We start from the raw sequence: 26,108 nt of genomic DNA, 5'->3' as shown, positions 1-26,108 counted from the left end.
GAGGAGGGTTTTCCTGTCTCCAGTCAGGAACAAAACGGGTGAGCTGAAGAGTCCTCGAAAGGTATAAATGGGCCACCTAAGTCCAAAGAATAGAAATTGAGAACCTTAATATAAGGGAAACCTCCCTATAGCTGAGGTCAGATCAATACTCTTTAAAAACTGCCTTTTTTTTTTTGAGCTCTGCTAAGTCTGTGTTCTCTTTTTGTGGTTGGGCAAACTTTCTATTTCAGCCTTCTGCTGGAATAGCTCCTGGATCTGAAAAATGTAATTCATGACTGTGGATGGAGTTGGGGATGATCCTATCAAATCAGGAATTGTGGGTGTCAAGGTTCCTTCCCCACTCTGAACTTTAGGGTACAGATGTAGGGACCTGCATGAAAACCTCTAAGCTTCTCTACCAGCTTAGATCTGCTTTTGCTCCCACCACTCCCAATGTGCTAAGTCCCTTCCCTGGGTAGCCTTGAGAGACTCTTCCACCAATTCCCTGGTGAACACTAATCCAAAACCCCTTGGATCTTAAAACAAGGAGGAATTAATTATTTCCCCCCACCAATTCCTGATGAGTCCAGATCAATCCCCTTGGATCTTAGAACAAGGAAAAATCAATCAGGTTCTTAAAAAGAAGGCTTTTAATTAAAGAAAGGTAAAAATCATCTCTGTAAAATCAGGATGGAAAATAACTTTACAGGGTAATCAAACTTAAAGAGCCCAGAGGAACCCCCTCTAGCCTTAGGTTCAAAGTTACAGCAAACAGAGGTAAACACTCTAGCAAAAGGTACATTTACAAGTTGATAAAACGAACACGCCTTGCCTGGCTGTACTTACAAGTCTGAAATATGAGAAACTTGTTCAGAAAGATTTGGAGAGCATGGATTGGTGTCTGGTCCCTCTTAGTCCCAAGAGCGAACAACCACCAAAACAAAGAGCACAAACAAAAGCCTTCCCCCCACCAGGATTTGAAAGTATCTTGTCCCCTTATTGGTCCTTTGGGTCAGGTGTCAGCCAGGTTACCTGAGCTTCTTAACCCTTTACAGGTAAAAGGATTTTGGAGTCTCTGGCCAGGAGGGATTTTATAGTATTGTACACAGGAGGGCTGTTACCCTTCCCTTTATAGTTATGACAGTGGGCTTTGGTGGATGTGGGGAGCTCATTTTATACAAGCATCCTATGTCTCTGTAAGCTCTAGATCCCTCCAACTTGGCTCCATGTAAAGGAATTTTATTCCTCAATGAATATGCTTAGTTGGGTGTAGAGCCAACATTTCTAACAGCTTCTTACAGTCTTCACAGTTGCCAGCAAATGTATACTGAATCCTTTGTTGGTTTTGTTTTAGTGTTTGCAGTTATTTCTAGTAAAAACAAAACAAAAATCCCAATATTTAGTTCCTATGAATGTTTGACTATATGGTAGAGAGACACAGTTGGCTTAATGTGCAAACTCTTTAGGCTGATATGAAGTTACAATGCTGGAATCCTAGATCCATTTTTAAGTTTTCTTTTGTTTTTCAGGTACTTCAATACCAGTGACAATAATCTGCAATACTGGGGCCTTGATTATCCACCCCTTACTGCTTATCACAGTCTCTTGTGTGCTTATGTGTAAGTTAATCATTTTAGGATTATTTTAAATGTTTGCTATTGGTGGAGAATGAAAGAAAAAACAAATGCATTCTCCCCCTCCTCCCAGAGGAGAGGAACAAAACAAATGGCAGGGATTTACCTCTTTGGCATAGTTCACTTATTATGTGCAATTATGGAGCCGTAGAAATAATAGAATAGATGTGGCGTTATTACTTCAACCCTCTTGCTTCAAACCTGATCCTGCATTTGTTCCACATTGAAATCAGTTGGGGGGCTTTGCCTACAACGGGACTGCAGGATCAGTTTCTCTTGTATTCCAGTGCCTCCAGTGGGTGCAGATTACATTTTAGCTGATGGGTCATAGTTATAGCTTCCTGAATAGGTCATTTAGGATCAGCGATGTACCTAGGAAGGCACGTCAGAGATTGTTTACAGCAAATGGAAAATTAATCTTGTATTGAGAGCCCAAGTGGCATTTGATGAGTGGATCCTACGTGATACCCTGTAAATGTAATTCTGTTATTGGGATGTTCTTCCTGTATGGTCTTTAACTAGTATTAGAACAGCTTTTAGAAAACTGGAGTGTTCTGTTCAGGGGCAGACAGAAAAAGGGTGCTGCAGGTCAGGTTAAGATGCGCTGACAGAGCTATGTGGAGAAAGTTTGCTTCACATCTGTCTGCACTATGCCTACTTTCTGTTAACACTTAAAAAAATCACAAGTTAGCTTTCAGTTTGAGAAGTGCTGAATGACAGTAATAGGATTAAATGATAGTAATAGAATTAAATCTTTATCAGCACAAGATAACTATTTTCAGTTTTTGTATTGCTGATTAGCAGCTAAATACGATAAAATAAACTGGTCTAGTGGTGAGGAAACCCCTTCCCTGGTCACTATTGCTTTTGATAAAGTTTGCCTCGTTCATCTTAATCCTCTGAATATGCCCCTGTGCATATCATTTTTATTGCTGAAGAGAACGTAAAGGGAAATGAGAACTGTCTACATTTTGATGTGTCTATACTTTGTTTTACAGTGCAAAGTTAATAAATCCCGATTGGATTGCTCTCCACACATCCCGTGGGTATGAGAGTCAGCCACATAAGTTATTCATGCGTGCAACAGGTAGAAAAATTGCATTTCCTTAACATAATCATCTACGTTTTTCTAGCTCACTAATTTAGCACATTTAATTTGGCATCCCTTGTTGTTGTTGTTGTTGTTGTTTTATTTTTTTTTGGTCAATTTCTGCTGCAAAACTGACTGATCTGAGGGCATTGCAGGTCTGGCACTGTTAACTAAGCCTCTGTGTCTTTTCAGTTCTGCTCACACTTGTGAAAGTAGCAGATAGTGTTAAACTTAAGGCAGAATCTTTAAATTGAACTGGTTTTAGTAACAACTTTACAGGTTTAAACAACTTTAAAAGGATATTTTCCAGCAGTTTGGATCTCAAATTTAAATTTTAAAGGTGACGTGCAAAGGATTTTTTAAAATGGATTTTCTACCTTTCTAGTTCTTTATGATATCTAAAAAAGGCCTGAAGGTTTTATTTTTTTAAATTCTGCTTGGTTTTTATCTTGAAACTATCAAGTGTATCAAGACTGGCCATTAATGAATTCGGAGAAGGAACTCTTAGGGGTTTCAAGGATATTTACTGTGAGTTTTCATATCTTAATTGGAGGGGCAGGTATTTAATCTTTATAACAAAGACAACCTTTCTCCAAAATGTTTACCAGCCACTGGAATTAAATAGCTGTTAACAAAAACATGCAAAATCAAAGTGTTTTAAACAGTGTGATTAAAAATCTCAAAATCACTTTTCTGACCATATCAGGCCTTTGAACAGCCTCTATAATGAAAATGTAATGTAATACATTCTGACTCCATTAAAATAGCAAATAATTTCATTTCTTCTCATGGACATGTTAGTGGGACAGCTGTCGATGGGGCCAGTGGCTTCTAGCAAGTGGAGAATACTGGGAGCAGTGATGTGACAGTAGCCATAAGGCAGCCAAATCACCCCATTATTTTTTTAAAGTTTAGTCATACCTTTTGCTTCACATGGCAGTGCAGAGTCCTATAAAATGACTGTGCTGGGTGAGTATCCTTATTTGCTGATTATATTGAGCAGAATCTGATGTTCATCAATAGAAATTTCTTGTGTTGCCCACAAACCTTTCAGTGTGGTTTCTAGTAATTGATTATATTTAGAAAAAAATCACTAGGATGAAATTACCCTTGAAATGGTCTTTATTAATGTTCAAATCAACACGCTTGACAAAATATTGATGTACAAACTAAGAAAACTGGTATACGTTCTTTTAACATAGCCATTAAACTAGTGCATCGGGATTACAAAATTCAGTACAGTTGAATGTTGACCATTGGTGTTATACTTTTAAATTTTGAACATATACATTTGAAAACATTTTCTCCAAGAAGTGACAAGTTGATAATGTTTCACAGACTGAGTAAGCCCTGTGGACTTGCTCATTTTGGGTTTGCTCCTTCAGGGTGCTGAGCACTAGGCCCCAGATCAAGGAAAGCACTTAGCAGATTCTTAACTCTAAGCACGAGTCGTTGCATTGAATTTAGTGGACTGTTCACATGCCTAAGTGCTTTGCTGGATTAGGGCCTTAGTGCAGGATCAATCCTTTGTTCTTTCTAAATTGAAAAATATGCAGCAACGCAAATTATGTTTTTGTAGAGAAACAGGCCAAGATTTTCAAAAGTGACTAGTGATTTTTGGTGTCTCAATTTCTTGGTGCCGAACATGAGACATCTTAAAAGGGCATGATTGTCAGAAAGTGCTGAGACATGCACTCTGAAAAATAGGTCCCTTCAAGTTCTCTCAGATTCACCACCCCAAATCACTAGTGAATTTTTAAAATTTAGACCCCAATATTTGAAATTTTAAGTCCCAACACTTTAATAATAGAATCGCAGAAATGCTGGACTAGAAGGGACCTTGAAAGGTCATCAAGTCCAGCTCACTGCACTAAGGCAGGACCAAGCAAACCTAGACCATCCCTAACAGGTTTGTCCAACCCGTTATTAAAAGCTGTTCCATAACTTAACTACCTTTCAGTTAGAAAGTTTCCTCTAATACCTAACCTAAATGTCCCTTGCAGCAGATTAAGCCCATTACATCTTGTCATACCTTCAGTGGACATGGAGAACAACTGACCACCATCCTCTTTATAACAGCCCTGAATGTGTTCTAGAGAAACAAGTCACAAAACTGGGATCTTTATTCTGCTGGTCTCACACCTTCCTTTCCTTAGAATAATGAAATCTATGCTTCAAAGTCAGTTTTTCTTTAAACTTTATTTCCTTTGAATATCTTGTTTTGCAATTTTGCTTCCTCTCATCAGAAGGGTGAAGGCTCAAACAAGATATTACTAGAATATTTGTAAATATACTCTTACTTATATGAATGGAAGTTTTGGGATGCAAAAGTTTTGAAGAATGAGTCACTTTTAGAAATATTTCCGATTGTATATAGGGCTGTATGGAAAAACAAAAGAATTAAGAAAGATTAAGTGAGAATAAGTATTATCCATAATGACAGAAATACTGAGACATTTTAATCGTACAATACAGATGTTGTAGAGTAATCGTAAATAAGTGCTTCCAAAAACACCAACCTTCCCCCATCTATGCAAAATTTGAACTAACTTATAGGTGGTACCACTAGCTTGTACTTTCAAGTATATGAATGCTTTATGAATTAGTACAACTTATTTGCATAAGGCATATCTCCTCTTTTTTTGTATGTGTCATGTCTGTTTTAGGCTGCTATTTACATCATGATGTGTATGTGGATGTAATTCCAAACAAATTAAATTCACATGTGTGTTTAAAACTTTCCCCCCTCTCTCATGTGATAATTATACTATCTGTAAATAGTAGGTAGTGAGAACAAGGTGAGGTATATGTTTTTTGATTTTGGAAGAGATACAGTAAAACCTGCCAAGAGCTACCACTTATGGAAGTTAGCAAAAGTGGTTGCTTGTAAGAGGTGGTCTCTTTTCAAAGGTTTGCTGTAAAATGGGCACTTTAACGATGTACAGAAAGGCTACAATTGTTACCAGTGTTTCATGTTTAATTTTAATTGTCTTTTAAATGAACATTACATACAGTATACAATACAGTACTGAATTTAAAATCTCTTGGTGGGTTTATTAATACAGTAGTACAGTATTTGTTAGTCAAGAGGAAATTCAGTACACTAATTTAAGTGCTTATTTTCTAGACTGAAGCCGAAAGAAAATTAGAGGTACCTGTGTTATCAAAAAGTCCTGGTTTCATTCTACAGTAGCCTGTATTTATTTGAAAAAGTTCACTTATTCTTGTCTGCCTCTGCAACGATAGAAGCATGTTTACTACTACTTCTTCTGCATCTTTGAACAGCTCTAAAAGTCGGTTGCTGCCCTTTAGAATGGCAAATGCTTTCATGTCTTTAATCATATTCTTGGCTTCAGGCACAGAAATGATTCTTCCCGGGAGTTCAGAGGCACCATTGCTATCCCCTTCATCATCATCATTAATTTTTTTGTCACTGTGTTAGTCGTCACATGGCTTGAAATTTTCTAGGAGTTTTTAGCAGGCTGTGACCAGTCTGTGACTTCTTCAGTTGTTTCTCATCAATGTGGTACGTCTTCTCAATCAGCACACCAAAAAGACTTAGCAACATGTTAACTACTGCAAGAGGGATCTCATTTTAGGGTTTGAATAACCTCAGCATTTATAGATTGTAACATGGAGGTGCTGTTTGGGGAAAAGAAGCAGAGTTTAATGTTTGTATATTTAACAGGGCAGTGGCATGGCGCATTATCCACAAATAACAGAATTTAATGTCCCTGTAGTAGCAATTTGCGATCAAATCTTTGTTATCATTTTTCAAAAAGCTCCGAGTTTATTCATGCTTTTTTGTTGAATTCATATCCCACGGGCAACTCCTTGATATTCAACTTGCCAGAGCATTATGGGTGTTGGGATTTACTGATCAGTATGGGCTTTTCTGTAGCTCCATTCATGTTGGTGCATAAAGCAAGGATGATTCTTTCCTTTGAATGTTTCCCATTTGAACATTGCTGACCTTTGACAAGGAGGGTTTTGCTGTTCCCGCTGTCTTTAAAAAACAGTCCAATTTCACCCATGTTGTAGATTTCAGATAGTTGATAATCCTGTATGAGTTCAGGTAATTTTTGCTTCCAGCCTGAAACCACACCTTGGTTAATGTCTCCACTCTCACCGCATCCTGTACAAAAGGCAAGGTTGTGCCTCTTCTTAAACGATGCAAGCCAGTCATTGCTGGCTTTAAACTCCCTGTTTTCCAAGTCATCTGCGAATTTCATGGCTTGTGCTTTTAACGTTGGACCACCCGAGAGATTTACATGACGAACAATAGTGGATTTAAACCACTCGGAAGTGAGACAATTGACTTCTTAATTTCCAGTTTTGGCATGTTTTAATTTTCATTGAAGAATTTGTATTTGACTCATAATCGGCAAGGATTTCTGTCTTCTGTTGTAATGGGTTTTGGATTTGTGTTTTTCCAATTCCAAACTGTTTGGCAATTTGACGACAACTGGTATCTAGGTGTGATATTGCTTTAACACGTTACTCCATTGAAAGAAACACTTCGGATTTGCATTTTTCTTTTTTGCTTCTGTGATGACTTTTAGCTTTAAACTGTAACTTACAATAGTGTACACCTTTCATTTCAACACGTTCATGTCTCCCTTACAAGTTCAACTGCTGGTTCATACACAGACTGAGAAGTAGGGCCCTACCAAATTTGCGGCGGAGCATGAAATCTGGTTATTGGTAAACGTTTACCCTATACTATAGGGTAAAAATATACAAAAATACACAGTGTTTCTCAAACTGGGGGTTGTAGTGGGGTTGCGGAATTGCCACCCTTACTTTTGTGCTGCCTTCAGAGCTAAATGTCTTGAGATCGGTGGCTGCTGGCCGGGCGCCCAGCTCTGAAGGGAGCGCTGCCTCCAGCAGCAGCGGAGAAGTAATGGTGGCAGTTCAGCAGCTCCCGCTCTCTGCTTTGCCTTCAGAGCTGAGTGGATAGAGAGCGGCAGCTGCTGGCCAGTTGTGCTGTTGCCAGCAGCAGCACAGAAGTGAGGAAGATCAGTTTCTCCTACAGGTTTGTTTTTATGGATAGGAGTAAGAAAATGTGGTTGCTGGTCACAGATGACATGTTGTTCTTCACAGTTTTTTCACAGTAAAATTATAGGGGAAAAATGTTCTGTGGCCTCTGCAAGTAGTCGCTCGAGACAGGTGGTTTCTCTTCAGAGGTGATCGCTAAGGCAGGTTTTACTGTCCATATATATAAGAGATGGACAAAATCCCAGGTTTAAAACTAGACTGGCTGCATAAGAACAGTCTCTGAACAATTTCTCCAGCACCTTAAGCAGAAGCAGGGCTTTATCCAACACATAGTAGGCAGCCCTCCTTGTTCCAGCTCTTCTTTTGTCCCCCTCCAGACCACTTTTACAAATATTTACTGTGGGCAGAGCAAAGAACCTCTCTTCTGTTTGTCTCCCAGTGTTTCTTCTAAGAAATACTAATGCTTTGGCAAAGTACAGGACTGTATTATGAATCCAGACATGCTTCTCTCTCTTTAATCTGCCGTCAGCCCCCCAGTGCCTTAGAACAACTTGCAAGAATTTATTTGTAGGTGATGTCTTTTGAAAGTTGAGAATGTCTTTTCTCCAGCATGTAACGATCTAGAGCATTGCTCATTTACTGAGTGAGGCCATGCTGGGGCCTAAAGAGTCTAATGCATGCAAGCTTCAGATTTTGGGGTACGTTTGGAAACATTAACAGATCAAATTCTGTACAGCCATTTTTTGTACCCTTTAAAGTTGAACTAACCTGTTCCTATATCAGCCCTTATGTTTATGTATTTCCTTTCTTTCCCCAAAACACTTTACAAACTAGATACACATGATGTGATTTGTAAAGCAGAGCCCTCTCTAGAATCAAATGCTGGAGCACACAACGACACTACATGACAATTGAAGACAGAAAATGAAGAATACTGTGGTCAGCTGAAACTGTAGGGAAACTTCAGAAGACATGAATTTGATGAGGAAATAGGTTTCCACTGTAGGGGGTAGATACAAAATATAAATTTAAAAATTTGTGGACAGCTGGACCTACCCATCCATGTATGTGGCTATATAGTTTGTGGGTTTTGTTTGGGCTAAACAATGTGCAGGCATTGCACCCATCTTGCACGTGCATGTGAGACTTAATCCTTCCTTTTCTTACATGGTTCCGCAAAACATCAGATGCAAGCCATGTAGGTTGGAAGGGGAAAATGGGGAATAAAGTCACATATTGACAATCCAGAGACAAATTATAAATGGAAATAGGTAATTTCAGTGGATTGTGATGAGCTATACTTGTTTGGGGAGATTCTTATGCATAGTTAATCTTTCTGTTTTTCAGTTCTGATTGCTGATTTGCTGGTTTACATACCTGCAGTTATCCTGTATTGTTTTTATTTAAAAGAAACATCAACTAAGAAAAAGGCAAGTATAAGTCTATCGTGTGTGTGTGTGAGAGAGAGAGAGAGAGAATAAAAATGTTATTAACTGGAATATAAATTTAAAACGCTGAAAAGAAAGTTAATTAATGTTACAAAACCACACAGTGCTTTCCGTTTACATAAAATGGACGCCAATCAGTATATCTTTCATTAAAGACTTTTCAGTAAGAAAACATGAAGTTACTTTACAGCAATTATTTTAATGCCCTTCAATAACAATAACAAGGTGCACTGGAGTTTAGTAACCATGAACTACTGAATTACACTTCTTGTCAAATTTATTGCTTGGGTAGTAAAAAAAGGATTTGTGCTGTGACATGGGGGAATCTAGGAACAGCCTTGGGTCTTGCACACTTCTTTTTTAGACAGCAGAACTGAAATGCATTGTGAAAGTGACACCATGCTCAGGGTTTTTAATGCTCACTGGTCTCAAGCATCTGTGGTTTGTCAAGCCATGGAGCAGTTCCCAGGGTTAAACTGAGCAGTCATCTTTGTGAATTGGCTGGCAGAAGACACCCTGATGCTCCTTTTAATACTCTTTCCTACTAGGGATCCTTCGTCCCTTCCCACATCACTGGGGGGAATAAGTAGAGGAAAAGAGTGTTCCCCAGATGAATGACTACGGATCCACAGGAGTTTGACCAGGCCGGGCTTGTTAAAGGAGAACCAGTCATGTTCTGGTTCCAGGGCGAAATGAACTGCTATAAAATAAAGTGCCTTGTTTTTGTGTGTTTAAAGATTTTTCTCTTTCTCTTTCTCCCAGATTGCCAGTGCTCTCTGTATATTGCTTTATCCAGGTCTCATTCTCATTGACTATGGACATTTTCAGTATCCTTCCATTTGTTTTAAAATGAAATAATTTCAGTTATAAAATAACATCAGTCCCTCCTACAATAACGTCACTTTTTTACTGGGGAAGAAGTTATATTTATTAGCTGAAGGTTGGCCCCTCTTCTCTTCCCCCTTCCCCCCCCAGCAAAAGTTTTGAAAGGAAACAGCCTTAAATGGACTTGGAGCAAAAGATTGATGTGGGGAAAATCAAGCCAACATGGCATAGCTTTTATTTGCATCCCAAGTTCCCCTTTATGCCACTCTGCCTTGTTTGAGTAAATGTCAGTGGCAGTCTGGCTGTGAAAAAAATGGATACTCCTGTGATTTCTGCCTGGATAAGAGAACCATCGGAGCTCTTGTTGGGAGGTGGAGAGGAGTGTCAGACACAGCCATGCTGTTCAGTTCTATAAAATGTGACTTTGTCTCTAGCTTTTGCAACCACTAGCTGACTACAGAGAATGGGAGGAGATCATTAACATTTATTGAGTGTCTCAGATGCTTCTGCCCAATTTCTAGCAGCCATGATGCTTCACAATGAGATATATCTGTACACCTGACTCACTATACAACATCAATAGTAAATTAGAGTAGACTCTGTTTCTTGTGTCCTCTAATAGCCTTTGAGCCACTGACTCCCATGTTTATAGGTACCTTTGAAACAAATGATGAATTTGTAAGTTATAGGTAGAGCTGAGCGAGTTATTTGCAAAGAATAACTTATCCAACCAGTGTAGCGGATTGACTCAAAAATGTTCCTATTTCAAAATGTATTCAACACTTTAAAAAAATCTGAATCGATTGAGGATTCATAATTAGAGCTCTTTGTTAGTGTTTCTGTCCCCAGATCAAAGGAGTTCACAAGCACTTCTGTTGAGAATACCTATATTTAAGATTTGTTTTCTGCTAACACGTGTACAACTTCAAAATTCTGCTTTCACATTCATGGCAACAAAAGTCAGTATTGTGTGTTCACAGGAAACACATAAAAGGGTGTAAATATTGGCTTTTGGCTTTTAGCTGACCTGAATTTGTAACACTTAACTTATCGCCTTGTAACATTGGAGCACAGATGTACTTGTAATGGAGTGTACCTGGCTACATTATGTTTTTTGAAATTCATTCTGGACCTTCTGACCTCCTGAGTTTTATGTCACTACACTAGTCTGTAATTAGAATAAAGCTTGTATTTTTTTTTTCAAGCTGTATGCCACATTGATGAAGACTAGTGCAGTAATCCCCAGATTTTCCAGGGAAAGTCCTGTTCTCCTTGCCACCTGGAATATTCCTTGCTCTGTATCGTAAATTGAGCCATTGGTTGCTTGCGTATCATATTAAATGTATAAAGTTTCAGAAGTCAATGTTTATATACCCACAATCTAGGCTGGGATTTTCAAAGCCACCAAGGGAAGTTGGAAGCCCAATTCCCATTCATTTTAATGAGACTTGGGCATGTCAGATTCCTATGGCAGGTTTGAAAATCCAACCCCTAATGGTATTCATTCAGGTGTGTGTACTTTTTTAGCATTAGTTTTCTAATAAATATCAATATTTAGGTCTTGGTTGCAGCTTGTATTAGAAAATTAGCTATTGTGCCTATCCATAAGCAAGTGCAGTAGTTGTTCAGTCCAAGCTGTAGGAAGGTGTGCCAGGTAACGGAGATGTGAGTAAGTCCTGGGGCTGTGATAAATGTGGACACTTTAAAATATGCTGTTGGGTCAAAACTAGGCACATGAAAAATCAAATTTTGTTAATCCATCTCTAATAATATACTAATTGTGGTGTTCCCTCTAGAACAGTGGTCCCCAAAATGTGGGGGGCACAGAGGAATGTTCAGGAAGGTGCAGCAGAACCTGCGGCAGCCCCCATGGAGGGCGAGGAGGGTGCACCACTCAGCCCCACTCTGCTCCCAGCTCTGCCCTGGCCCCGCCCCCAGCCATGTTCACAGCCTCAATGCCTGGGCCTGGCCCCAGCCCCCAACCACGGCCCAGCTCGCTGCTCCCAGGGCCCAGCCCTGCTCCCAGCTGCAGCCATGGATGTAGCTCCGGCCCTGAACTCAGTCCCCTGGCACCCAATAGCAGCCTGGCTCCCAGCCCCGGCTCCTGACTGCGGCTCCCAGGGGAGGGGTGTGGACAGATTACATTACGGGTAAGGGGGGGATGCAATGTAAAAAGTTTGGGGACCATTGCTCTAGAAAATGCGGCTGTCAGGTGAGAGGCAGCAACAGAAACGAAACTTTTAAGAAACAGACTCTACTTTCATAAAAGATTTTCGCTATATTTTGCTGCTTCAATTTATCCTGAAATCATAGCTTTGGCACTGATTCTGCAAAGACTTATGCATGTGCATAACTTTATACATTGTGACTAGTTCAATTGAAGTCATTGGAGGTACTTAGAATGCAGAAAGTTAACTGCTTGTGTAAGTCTTTGTAGGATCATGGCCTTTTGGCATCATGGTTAGTTGCTGTGACAAATATGATTATGGTTTTTGATTAGGGAATAAATAGCAGGTTGAGAAATGATTTATAAAACCCAAATGTGTTGTCATGTAGCTATCTGTACTGGCCAAGGCAGAGTAGGGAGAGAGACATACATTGTTTCAGTATTTCTTAGGATATCAGTGGCATCTCTCTAATTCAGTTTCTTTCATTACACTTTAACTGCTGCTTTTGATGCATTTAGGGCCTGAACCATAGCTCGTCTAAGTCAATGAGAGTCTCTTCATTGACTTCACTGGGTTTTGGATCAGGCCTCAAGTGTCAAAAGTAAATAACAGATTTTTTTTTTTTGGTTGTAACTATTATTATTATTTGTTTTGCAATAGTGTCCAAGGGCCTGAATCATGGATTGGGGCCCCTTTGTGCCAGGCGTTGTATAGACACATAACAAGAAGACAGTCCCTGCCCTGAAGAGAGTACAGTCTAAGTATGAGCATGTTTAAATATTCCATACAAAGCTGTATGGCAAAAAAGATTTAGGGCTTTTGAAAATTTTACCCATAACCCTGGAAAAAATAAGCACAAGAAAATGTGGAATTGCCACTAGTTGTATCCTACTGAGTACTATGTCAGCATAGTTTTTTATTAACTCTGGTTAATTGATTATACTATTGTAATAACAATCTGTGCAACCATAAAACTCTCTTTAAGAAGTCTTTCCTTTTGACTCTATGGACTTTTGGTCAGGCCCCCAAATCAAAGTTACAGTTGGCGAACCTGTTTAAATAGAATTTAAAATATTTCTCTGTGTAAACAAAATAGTTGCATATTTGGCACTAGATTTTTAAAAATTAAGACTAATAAAATGTCTGTTTTGAATATATTTTACACCTATCACCTGTGGCATTAGTTCACTGTTAACTTGTCACAATACTCAGCATGTTCCCTGTCTTGCACATCTTGTCCTTAACATAAAAAACATATATAACTCTGTGAGCCTGGGCTTTGCTTTGTGGGGTGTACTTTTTCTCTCTTACGATTGGGACCTTTTAGGATCACTGGCATTTTGCTTGGCCATAAATTATAAACAAATGGAACTCTACCATTCACTGCCATTCTTTTGCTACCTACTTGGAAAGTGCTTCCAAAAAGGCCTTACAGGAAAGGGGTGAGTATCTTTAAAACTCAGTATCCAAACACTAGCTCAAGAATGCACTTAGGTAGCCTAGCCTTGGGAATTTGATTCATCCTGTTTGCGTTTCCATTGTTTCTCTATTAAGCTCCAAGGGAAGTTACTGATTTTATAATTTTCTCTGTTCTTGGAGAACAAATCTCTTTCTAACCATTAAATGATACACTAAATATCTAAATAGTTTTAAGGGTTTAGAAAGTATAGCAAAATATATTAAACTTAGAGCTGGGTGAAAATTTTAGGCCAAATGTGTTTTCAGCAAAAAATACCGATGTGGTGACACTGAAACGTTTCATGAATTTGTCTGTTTTCCCAAATTGTTGATGGGGGGGGCGGGGGGAGAGGGAAAGGAAGAGGGGGAGAGGGAGCAAAACCTTTAAAAATACTGAAAGGCAAAAATTTTATTTTGACATTTTCAAAATGGAACATTTAAATTTTTTGGTTCAAAACAACTTTTTGTTTAGAAATTTCCTTTAATTTTATTAAAAAAAAAAAATCAAAAATGATAAATGCTCAAAATAGAAACAGTTTCATTTTTGGATGAAGGAAATATTCTGTTCAACCCAAAGTGAATGTTAAAACTAAGTTGCCAAAAATTTTGAAATATTTCATTTTTGGTTTTACCTGAAAATGTGTGAGTTCCAATATTTTGGAATTGCCAATGAACCGAAAAAACTCTTATTTGCTCAGCTGTCATGAACCATCCTTTTTTTGCACACCTTCATCATGCTGGAATCAAAGTTAAATATGGGCCAAAAGTAGACCTCCAGATTAATGAGACAAATGCCAGTAGATGTGACGCAGTCCTAGTGGATTTCTTATGACTGCTCTAGAGATGATGACATACCTTTTCTCTAGTACTGGTAGCTCTGCTCAAATTTGTCATGTTTGGTGAGCTTATGCACATTCAGTTATATACTGTAAATACACTCTGCGTTTTAAGCCCCAAGTGTCTGCTTTTTTTATATATATACTGAGTTTTTGCCTCTTAATATCTTGACTTAAACTCCTCCATTTATTACAGGTTAGTGTTGTTAATTAAAATAGCATTTACGGTGGTTGCTTCTTTTGCGATTTGCTGGCTCCCATTCTGCACAGAAGTGGAACAAATCCTGCAAGTACTCAGAAGACTCTTTCCCATTGATCGAGGCTTGTTTGAGGTATGCGGGTTGTTTTGTTTGTGTAAATGTTCTGTATTCTTAGATCCCTTGAGAAACCTTCATCGTGACCTTTAGGGATTTCATGTGGAAGACACACCACAGAACTAGTAATCTGAGCTGCCTTCGTTGGCAGTCATTTCTTGCCAGTTATTTAATCCAGTATTTAACCCCTAGCTCAGCTGGCATCTTCCAGGATATTATATGAGTAGACAACACTTATCCCATCATCAAACCCATACTTCAACCATACATTTTTCCATTGACATAGATTCATAGTAATTGACAGTGTCAGAAGATACAATGTAAAAGTTAACAGCTTCAGAATCTCCCCTTTGGTTAGCATAATACTCAGCTTTATTGAAAGGAATTATTTATACAACTAGTAATGGTTGTAGTGTTTTAGGTGTAAATTAAAGCCTGCTTTGTGTCCTAGCTGATATTCTCAGTAACCACTTTCTACAAAAGTTTATTTAGACCAGTTGTGCTTTTACTATTCCTAAGTAGTAGTTTGATTCAGCAGAATGTTCTTGAGGCTTGATCCTGTAAGATGCTGAGCACTGTCGCCCCAATCCAGCAAAGCAGTTAAGCACATACTTAAATCTAAGCACACAAGTAGCCTCATAGATGCCAGTGGGTCTACTACTTATATGCTTAAAAAGGCACTTCAGTGCTTTGATAGATTGGGGTCAGAGTGCTTAGCTCCTGGCACGATTGACTCAAGTTTAAGAGCAAGTTCTGTACCACAGACTTCCCCACAGTAGAAGCTAAGGGCTTGATTCAGTAATGCTTCAGTGGGACTTAAGTGCTTTGCTGAGTGCTTAAGTGCTTTGCTGAATCTGGGCCTAAGTGACTGTTGTTAGTGTAAATGGTTTGCCTTATAAATGTGGCTTCTGTTAGAAGTTCTTCAGGAGATACAAATGATACCACAACCTGCAATATCTTTGCCATGAAAAACTAACATTATGGATACACTGAGGGTGGCATTTAATTTAGATGCAGCCATAGGAATATTTTCAGAACATATTCTCCAGCAGCTTGTTAAAAAATAATTGAAGCTTGGGAGATAAAGATATTTACAAACCAAAGTACCTTTTGTCACTTTGCATTTTTTACCCTTTGCTAAGTTTAAAAATAAAAGCTGTAAATGTCAACAAACAATGAATCCAAAAGAGCCCAAGGATTTTAGTCTAATATTAGACCAAATATTTTCAGACTGAATAGGGGAGTGACTTACTTGGATACTAATCTGGATAAACTGAGAAATTGTCTATGTAAGCAATGCACAGTAAGTTTATACTCTGTTGCCTGTAACAGGTTCTTTGAATTGATTCCCATTTACAGAAACAGCAACAAATGCTGATGGTTGTAAAATCTTACTGGCTATGAAGTAGGCATCTTATATGTTCGCTGGTGCTGCGAAACCCTCTGTTCACTTGTAGTCCTCAGCAAATTTGAAGAGCGTATTCTGTATTGCTAGTAAGCATACAAGGAAGATGGCTTAGTAGTTGGTGCTAGTAGCTTTCTTGTTGTTATGTCTACACAGCTGTGATTCTAGCAGCTGTTTAGGGATGAGTTTCATGGGCATGATCGCTGTGGTTACAAATGTAATTTTGAAAGTGATCCTAGCACAACTGCTAATGTCTTTAGACTTCTTGATTTATTAGTGGTTAACTCTGTCATTGCTAGTAAGCAGAGCTAAATACATTCAGGTGTGTAATAAATGTGAGAATATGTTGACTCTAGGTCTGTCAAGCGATTAAAAAAAATTAATCGTGATTAATCGCACCGTTAAACAATAATAGAATACCATTTATTTAAATATTTTTGGAGGTTTTCTACATTTTCAAATATATTGATTTCAATTACAACACAGAATACGAAGTGTACAGTGCTCACTTCATATTTATTTTTGATAAGTATTTGCACTGTAAAAAAAACCAACAGAAATAGTATTTTTCAATTCACCTCAGACAAGTACTGTAGTGTAATCTCTTTATCATTAAAGTTGAAGTTACAAATGGAGAATTATGTACAAAAAAAAACTGCATTCAAAATTAAAACAATGTAAAATTTTAGAGCCTGCAAGTCCACTCAGTCCTACTTCTTGTTAAGCCAATCGCTCAGACAAACAAGTTTGTTTACATTTGCAGGAGATAATACTGCCTGGTTCTTGTTTACAATGTCACCTGACAGTGAGAACAGGCGTTCTCATGGCACTGTTGTAGCTGGAATCGCAAGATATTTACGTGCCAGATGCACTGAAGATTCATATGTCCCTTCATGCTTCAATCACCATTCCAGGGGACATGCGTTTATGCTGATGACGGGTTCTGCTCGATAATGATCCAAAGCAGTGCAGACCGACACATTTTCATTTTCATTATCTGAGTCAGATGCCACCAGCACAAGGTTAATTTTCTTTCTTGGTGGTTCGGGTTCTGTAGTTTCCGCATTGGAGTGTTGCTCTTCTAAGACTTCTAAAAGCATGCTCCACACCTCGTCCCTCTCAGATTTTGGAAAGCTCTTCAAATTCTTAAACCTTGGGTCGAGTCCTGTAGCTATCTTCAGAAATCTCATATTGGTACCTTCTCTGCGTTTTGTCAAATCTGCCGTGAAAGTGTTCTTAAAATGAACAACATGTGCTGGGTCATCATCCAAGACTGCTGTAACATGAAATATATGGCAGAATGCAGGTAAAACACAGAGCAGGGGACATACAATTCTCCCCCAAGAGTTAAGCCACAAATTTAATTAACACATTATTTTTTTAACGAGTGTCATCAGCATGGAAGCATGTCCTCTGGAATGATGGCCGAAGCATGAAGGGGCATATGAATGTTTAGCATATCTGGCACGTACATACCTTGCAGAGCTGGCTACAAAAGTGCCATGCAAATGCCTGTTCTCACTTTCTGGTGACATTGTAAATAAGAGGGCAGCATTATCTCCTATAAATGTAAACAAACTTGTTTGTCTTAGCGATTGGCTGAACAAGAAGTAGGACTGAGTGGACTTGTAGGCTCTGAAGTTTTACATTGTTTTGTTTTTGAGTGCAGTTATGTAACAAAAAAAAATCTACATTTGTAAATTGCACTTTCACGACAAAGAGATTCCACTATAGTACTTAGTATTTTTCAATTCACCTCATACATTTCTTTTATCATTTTTACAGTGCAGATAATAAAAATAATTACACTTTGATTTCAATTACAACACAGAATACAATATATATATGAAAATGCAGAAAAACATACAAAATATTTAATAAATTTCAACTGGTATTCTATTGTTTAACAGTGCAATTAAAACTGTGATTAATCACGATTGATTTTTTTATCACAATTAATTTTTTTGAAATGAGTTAACTGCGATTAATCGACAGCCCTAATTGACAGTCTTCACATTTGAAAAAAGTTTCACAGGTGCTATCATTTTGATGTAAATTTTCCTAGAGATGAATGTTTTCAGAGCTTTATTTTCACAAAGTGTGTGGTCTTGACTTAAGACTGATGGTCTCTTGTGTTCGAGAAAGTATTTCTCAGTTATTTTAATACGTTTTAATTCAATTTCTTTCAGATTTTAATTTTCTCTGTTTGAGCCAAGGTCACACTGACCCGATATTGCCTTTCATTATAGCATATGACATTTGTGTATCAAAATGTGTTTTCAATGAAATATTAAATAATCCTCATATTATTTGAACAGCAAACTAACATAGATACAACTCATTAAATATCTTTTCAGGATAAAGTAGCCAATATCTGGTGTAGTCTAAGTGTCCTTATAAAGATAAAGAATGTGATGTCACCTCAAACCCAGCTTAAACTCAGGTAAGAGAACTGACGACTTATAGGTAACTTTCACTTTTAGTCATATCATGGGGGATTTTCAGAAGCACCTAAGTGATTTAAGAGCACAAATCCTATTGAAAGTCAAAGGGACTTGTGTTCCTAAGTCACAAAGATGCTCTTGAAAACCACATCCATTAATTTTTGGGAAGAACCGAGAGAGAAAATTTTCAGAGTTCTTAAAAAGACTTTTGTTCATAGTGTATTTTTAGTTCCAAATAATACAAATAAAATTAAAGATTTCCCCCAGGTTTGTGTGTGTTTAGAATGTTATGAAACTTTTTTCTGTGTGTTTGTATAATTTGAGCTGAATAATTAGTTAAAATTGGGAAGCTAGATAAAAATAACAAACACATGCATTTGACTTTTTCCATTATTTCTTCTAAATGTTTAAAGTTTGCATAATCCAAAATATTTCAAATAAGCAAATAGTTCAAGATGAGGCTCTTTCAGTATGGAAGATGGATAAAAAGTTACTGAAGAATAACATTTTCAAAAGCACCTAAGTCAATTAGGAGCACACACCACACTGACTTAGGCTCCTACGTGATTTGTGCTTTTGAAAATGGGACATGGGTCCCTAAGTCACCTAGTTGCTTTTGAAAATATTATCTGAAAACATGAAAGTGGATATTTATATATTAAAGGATAAACTTAATTTTTTTTTTTAAAATAATCTTTTAGCTTTGCTTTTACATTTCTGACCCTACTGCCGGCTTGTATAAAACTAACCCTCCAGCCATCACTCCGACGATTTAAATTTGCTCTGGTAAGTGTATTTTTTTTTATTGTTTCTTATTTAAAATCTATCACTGAGTGTTGGAGCATGGCCAACAGTTCTCCTTAAAATTGTCCCACTGTGCAGAGTTATGTATGTTGTTAAATGTCATTTGGTATCTGCTGAAGAGACTGTTTGTTTAAAAAGCATATCACCAATAGAACTGAGTATCAAAGTTGTATCGGAGGACCTAACTAATGTCTTTTAAATCTCAGGTTTTCCCCTTGTCTATACTTCTTTTTCTCTTATCCTCGGTTTTATCTTAATTCTGTATTTTTATTATTTTCCTCTGAAAAGCCGTTTGAAGATTCTCCACACGATAAAGCTTTGTATGGGTTTGAGATTTCCTTTCTCTTTCGTTTTGTTTCCAGAGTGATAGTTTTTTTTAATGCACTGGCTGCCAAATTCAATAAAAATTCCCACAATAGTCATTGCAGGCTCATTAGTGGTTTGAAAAGGAATGATCCTTTTTTTGTTTTTAACAAATGTTTGCTTTTCTCTCTGTAGTCTAATATCATCGAACATAAATGTAGGCCATATTTACACGACATGAATGTAAAATATTCCTTTTAAACTAAAAGCACTTTTATACCAAGACAGATATCACTAAAATTTAAACAGTAATTGATTTATATGGTTTAAAATATACAATAATTTCTAAGTATTATTTGAGTTTATAATAGTGATGCCTATAACTAGGATTAATCCTTCCCGAGAATTGTCTTGTAGTTTAATTCTTGCTCAATATATTTTTAGTTCAGTAAAAAGAATGAGACCTTTTGTTGTTACTTCTGAGGCCTGGGTTGTTCATGAGCACAGTTAACCCAGCATAATACAACCTACATCAGGTATGGTAGTTGCATAGTTCTGACTTTATATAGTAGGGCCCCAATTCTGCAATCACTTATATATGTGAGTGATTCAGTTTACTTTGATGGGATTACTCATGTGACGATAGTTAAGCACATGCGTAAGTGTTTGCAAGATAGGGGCCTTATTACATGAGACATGTTCTGAATACTCTGGGTCAAACTTTCAAAAGGCTCCTTTTTGCAGCCACAACCTGTTACAGGTGCAGATCAGCGTAGTTGTCCCTCTAACTATATTGAAACATGCAAATTGCTCTGGAGTTGAATATATTTAGTACAAATTAGATACATCGGACACTTCATACTGATGCCAGCCTTTACATAAAATTAGGCCAACTGAAACCTACACTTTGCATTGGGCAGATATATATTAACCTCTTCTACTTGAATCTTTTTAGGTTAGTTGTGCATTGTCATTCTTCCTGTTCTCCTTCCAAGTACATGAAAAATCCATTCTTCTAGTATCAATGTAAGTCATTTTTTATATAGAAAATATTTTGATACCCTTTTCCCCAATTTGCATAATGCCACAGGCTTCTTCCTCACTTAGAAATAATGTATATATTAAAACAGAGACTTTTTAAAAAAAATTGTGCATAGAGTTTTCATTCTGTAAGAACTTCTGAATGATAAGTAATTTGGGGCTATGAAAGTAGAAATTTCCTTTTTGATAGAGTCAGCACAAAATATGCGTGGCTGTCCAGATGGTAGGGTTGACTGATTCTGGGGGTGGGAAGGGTGACACTGCCATGGAAACCAAAGAAAAGCCACAGACATGTAGTTATCCAGAAAGCATATATAAGGTAAGTAATAATGATGAATGAAATAGGGTGAAATCTCCCTCATTTCTCAATAACTACATGGCAAAGGGCCTCCCGTCTTGGAAATTCATGTATATATTCCCCTTCTCTTTCCTTTGTTGGGAGATAAGTCTTAAGGCAAAGGGTCATCTTCTTCCCCTTGGATGAAGCATAGCCATCATGTGGGAGAAATTTGAACACTGGTGTGGTAGCACCTTTAATATTCCTGTCCTAGGTTTACATTAGAAAGCTTACATAGAAGCCCACAGGGGACAATTTTATCTAGACTGGCCACTAAACTATTGTTTCTGACTTCCTGGCAGAACACACAACTTTACCATTCTTACTAATGTGACTAGGCACGGATGCTTATAAACTGCAACTGTTCCTTTTGAATGCATATTGTGCTGCAATTCATCGCACGGGGCAGAATATCTCTTGCACCAGAGCTCTGCTTGGTGTGGTCACAGCTTCTTTGGTTCTTGGGGTCAGCCTGTCACTGCTTTAGGGCATGTCTACACAAACACCTAGTGCGTGGCAGCTGCGGTGTAAATTTACCGTGTTCCAACATGTAGCACACTAACTGTCTGTGTGGACCCTGCTGCTACGTAATAAAAGTTCTCTAGTGCACACGCATGTACTGCGGTTTGAATCAGCAGTAGGTCAGTGCACACTAGGGAACTTTTAGTGCACAGCAGCAGGATCCATACGGACAGTTAGTGCATGGCATGCGAGGGCACTGTAGATTTACACCTCAGCTTGCTGTGCACTGAGTGTTCATATACACAAGCCCTACGGCAGTGAGAGGCTGACAGCAAGAATCAAAGATGCCAGGTGCTACATCAAGCATGGAGTTCTGCCATTTGCAGCTAGTGTCTGGCTCCAGATGGCAAAAAAGGAGTCAGATCACAATAGAGTCTCTGGCCCAGAATAAGTAAAACTTGTGTATAACAAAAGTTTACAGAGAACCAGCAAAGCTGTTGTCATTACAGTGTTTGTACACCTATTTTTCTTTTCATTGTAGACCAGTCTGCTTAATGATAAATGAAATTCCTTTGATGTGTACATGGTTTTTACTTGTGTCAACCTTCAGGTGAGTCAGACACTATTAACTTCAATACAGTATGCTTCCTGCCTTGATTCTCGTACATCTTTCTAAGCATATTCTTTTTTCTCACCTTTTAATGTGTTACTTAAAATGTAAATTTGTTGGAATGTAGACTAATGCCCTTCTGTTTTAACAGCTTGCTGCCTCTTCTGTTGAAGGATGGCCTGCTTCTTGCCTATGTGGTGACAACACTGGCGTTTCTGACAGTATGTGCGACTTCTTTTTCAATATTTGAAAAGACTTCAGAAGAGGACCTGCAGCTGAAGTCACTCTCCCTGTCTATTAGGGGATACATTCCTTCATTTAAGGCATTCCCAAAGATTATTAAGAGTCTGGTAAGAAACTTTTAACTGTTCATAATATGTTGTTTTTAAAAATCATGATAAACCAGCTTTATGCCCACAATTATGTACATTTTTGTGGCTATAGGATTTATATACTGTTTACAGAATATACTCGTTTGCACATTTGTTCTTAATAGAAGTTTCATGTGAACAACGTCATGTGTTGAAAACACACAAGAGACCCATCTGTCTTCTTCTAAGCTGTCTCCATATATGTAATACTTTCCCAATCCCTCCTCCCCCCAAATCTCCTCATTCAAATCCCTCCTAAAAGCCCAGAATAAGTAAGTTAGGAAGAAAGGGGAGAGAGAGAAATCCCAGCTAGAGCCTTCCTCTCCTCTTTTAATGAGAGTATTGTTGGACCTTTTAGTTTCAAGCCTTGGGGGCTGGGACTGTCTTCACACTTCCCTTATACAGTTGCATACACTACCAGTGCTTAATAGTAATGAGATCACCCTTACTTTGCAGCAACATGTCAGAAGATCCCGTTCCAAAATACTCCTTAATGTATTGAATATATAGTAGGAAACTGTCTAATCTCCGGGTGGTTTTTTTTTTGAGGTGATTAGCTTGACTGTATTTATATCAGCTTAGAGAATGGCACACAAGTTGTTAGTATAGATCAGTGGTTCCCAAACTGGGGTTCATGAACCCCTGGGGGTTCACAAAATGTTACAGGGGGTTCTCAGGAAAAAATTCCCTAATGGCGGACAGAGCTGTCCCTAGGGACCCCGGGCAGCACGGGGCCAGAAGCACGGAGCCCCATCACACTTCAAGACTCCTTATAAGAAATGGAAAGGGAGGTGAATATTTTTTGCTGTTTTTTAAAAATGAAATAGGCAGCTAGTATTGTTTTTAAAATTATGAAGAAGAAGTTTAAGCTTTGTTGTAATGTGTGTTGTTTGCCTGGGCTGCTCAAGACCTGAATGCTTGTGTATGAGGAACTCTGAGTTGGCTTCTTAAATCCCTTCCTGCTGTTTCATATCTGATACTCCTTGATGAAACATAGGAGCCTTGTCTTATAACAGGCTTATTCAAAGTGATACAAGCTACCAAAGTGAGATCTTGGAAGAGTGTTGCCGTTTTCATAATGTAATAAAAATACTGTAATGATAAATAATAAGTGTGTAATAAGCATGTCAAAAACAAATTTTATATTTCCAAGATCACTGCTTTTATAATTTATACTCAGGTAAAGGAGAAAATCCCTAGAAATATTCATTTTTAGGAGGGGGTTCGTGAGACTTGACATTTTAGTGAAAGGGGTTCACAGGTTGTTAAAGTTTGGGAACCACTGGTATAGATGCACACTGTATTTTCGAAGAGGTCATCTATATAGAGGATGAAGAACTCAAAGCACCTAAGCAATGAAAGTAACTTATTCATTTGACACTGTAAATCAATGGTAACTAATGTATCATTCTTTATCTTACAGTTTATTGTCTCAGTAACTCTGATGGGCATCCTCACTTTAATGAGTGCCACACTGACTCCTCCACAGAAGCTACCAGATTTATTTCCTGTATCTGTGTCTGTTGTTTCCTGCTTACACTTCTTATTCTTCTTGATGTATTTTAATGCTATTGTACTGTGGGACTCAAGAAATGGTAGAAATCAGAAGAAAATCAATTAGTTAAATTCTAACCTGTGAAAACTCAAGACTAAACTGGAAAGAGAATATTTTCAGTGAAAATATCAGTTACAATAGGCAGCTTTAAATCACTGTCTTATTTAGTATATTTCCCATGATCTAATGAAAACTAGGAAACAAATTTTTACATTTAAACACAAAGAATGATTTTTATTTTAAGGAGGAAGAGTAGCTATTACCAAACAGTGTTTGAAATTTAACTCAACTTGTTATATTCTCAAGAACGTTAATACTTCTGATATGGTTTTCCAATATGAAAAGGCTATTTGTAAACTGTAAATGATTAAATACAGGAAGTCTTGACCCTTAACTAGCAGTGCCAGTTTAATTTAGCAAAGCCACAAATATAATTTGCTACTGTCAAGTCATACATTTCCCAGCATGAAATTTGGAAGAGATACAAATATGGGTTAAACAATAACTCTTGGCTGTTGCTTCTAAGTGGTACCTCTTGCTGGCCTCTTTTGATTACATAAATTAAACTGCCTTGCACACTATTTCACTGCCATGATGCTTTCATATGATGTGCTTAAAATCATCAAGGCCACTGCACTGATATCCATGACTCACTATCATAGCTCATGGTAACATGACCATCTTACTCTGGCAATAACCCCTTTACCAGCTGAAGTCCATTTTTATTCTAACAAGAGTTTCAGGGTGCTGTGGTTGCTGCTATTGTTTTTCCTACATATCTTTTTTCATATGGGTAATATAACTTACAAACTACACATCTCTGTAGATAATTGTCAATTTTTAAATTAAAATCTGGTTAAACTGCATTTTCTTCTCTAGAATGTTCAGAGTATTCTGTAGGCCAAAGTCCTGTTTCATCAGCCATAAGCGGAACTGTAGGTTTTTGCTGAAATGAATATTAAAATGACTAATGGGCATAGTAGTCCTTGCATTATTTATGCTGTCCCAACACTCTGGGTCACAGAACTTTGTACTGAAAAATGTAGAACTGCAATGTAGAAGTTGATGGTGGTGGGGGGAGAGAACTGGAGTTTTGGACAGCTGGCTATGGGAGAGTTGATGCTTCTTGCACATGGGAGAGACTGTATCTCTCTACCTCTCCCTTATGGACTGGGCAGATGTGACTTCTTGTTCCTAGTAGTAGCTACCTCACTTACTTCCCTATGAATAGTCAGAACTGCATCAAGTAATACTGGATAATCACATTTACAGAAAATGTATTACGTTTAACAGCGAAAGCTAACTTTGATATGTATTCTGTTAATATTAGGCTTCAGATTTAATACCCTACTGAGATGAACTGAGCCAGTCTATACTTCTCAGTTATTGTTACAGACTGTCAGCAGATGCAGGAAGACAACACTACCTAAGTTTACACCGTTCACCTTTAGCTGAGTTCCTGTTCAAGTGATTAATGCTTCTAGGATTTTATTGCATTAATGTTGTGTTAAGGCACCAAGAGCCTTGGGTAAGTGTCTTTTAAATTAGTATTTAAAAAATAAAAAGGTTTCATATAACCACAGTAACTTAATTTTACTAAAATGGAAGCTGAGCTACTCCAGCCTACTTCTGAAACAAGGAGCGAGTGGATTCTGCTGCAAATTGATGTGGAATAACTTCCAGACTGAGATACTTGTTTGTTATCTTTCTTATCTGAATGGCACTCTGCACAGTATATTAGCAGCTCAGAGAATACAAACTAATTAATGTAATTATACAACACAAAAGCAGAAATCATAAGAACCAGTATAAAAGGGCTGAATGGGGGAAAGAGAGCCCTTGAGCTGGTATCATTGGAGATAGGTACAGCCTAGAAGCTGAAATCAGACTAGGCACACATGAAAGGATGTACCATCCTTGTTTAAGGGCATTCCCATATTAACCTGATTACTCTGAGCAAAATACCAAAGTGTCATTGACATTAAAATATTCTAGAGCTGTCTCTGGTGTGTAGCGTAAGACATGA

General features: G+C 37.8%; 1 protein-coding gene across 1 annotated transcript in view; it reads left to right on the top strand.

Moving 5' to 3' along the window:
• The window catches only part of LOC113407316 (dolichyl pyrophosphate Man9GlcNAc2 alpha-1,3-glucosyltransferase), a 42,586-nt gene extending 17,593 nt beyond the window's left edge, over positions 1-24,993 (top strand). The window contains exons 4-15 of the mRNA XM_026655675.1: positions 1,509-1,598; positions 2,612-2,700; positions 9,049-9,131; positions 9,912-9,976; positions 13,399-13,584; positions 14,633-14,768; positions 18,513-18,598; positions 19,301-19,385; positions 20,662-20,732; positions 22,088-22,156; positions 22,308-22,506; positions 23,951-24,993. Of these exons, the coding sequence (XP_026511460.1) occupies positions 1,509-1,598; positions 2,612-2,700; positions 9,049-9,131; positions 9,912-9,976; positions 13,399-13,584; positions 14,633-14,768; positions 18,513-18,598; positions 19,301-19,385; positions 20,662-20,732; positions 22,088-22,156; positions 22,308-22,506; positions 23,951-24,148 (1,357 nt within the window). The 3' untranslated portion in view covers positions 24,149-24,993. The remainder of the gene's footprint in view (positions 1-1,508; positions 1,599-2,611; positions 2,701-9,048; positions 9,132-9,911; positions 9,977-13,398; positions 13,585-14,632; positions 14,769-18,512; positions 18,599-19,300; positions 19,386-20,661; positions 20,733-22,087; positions 22,157-22,307; positions 22,507-23,950) is intronic.
• The last annotated feature ends 1,115 nt before the right edge of the window (positions 24,994-26,108 follow it).

The sequence above is a fragment of the Terrapene carolina genome, unplaced genomic scaffold (genome assembly GCF_002925995.2).
Source record: "Terrapene carolina triunguis isolate 2854851 unplaced genomic scaffold, T_m_triunguis-2.0 Scaffold210, whole genome shotgun sequence".
In the NCBI taxonomy this organism is placed as follows: Eukaryota; Metazoa; Chordata; order Testudines; family Emydidae; genus Terrapene; species Terrapene triunguis.
Note: the sequence above shows the minus strand (reverse complement) of the source record. Positions and strands in the feature narration are given on the sequence as shown.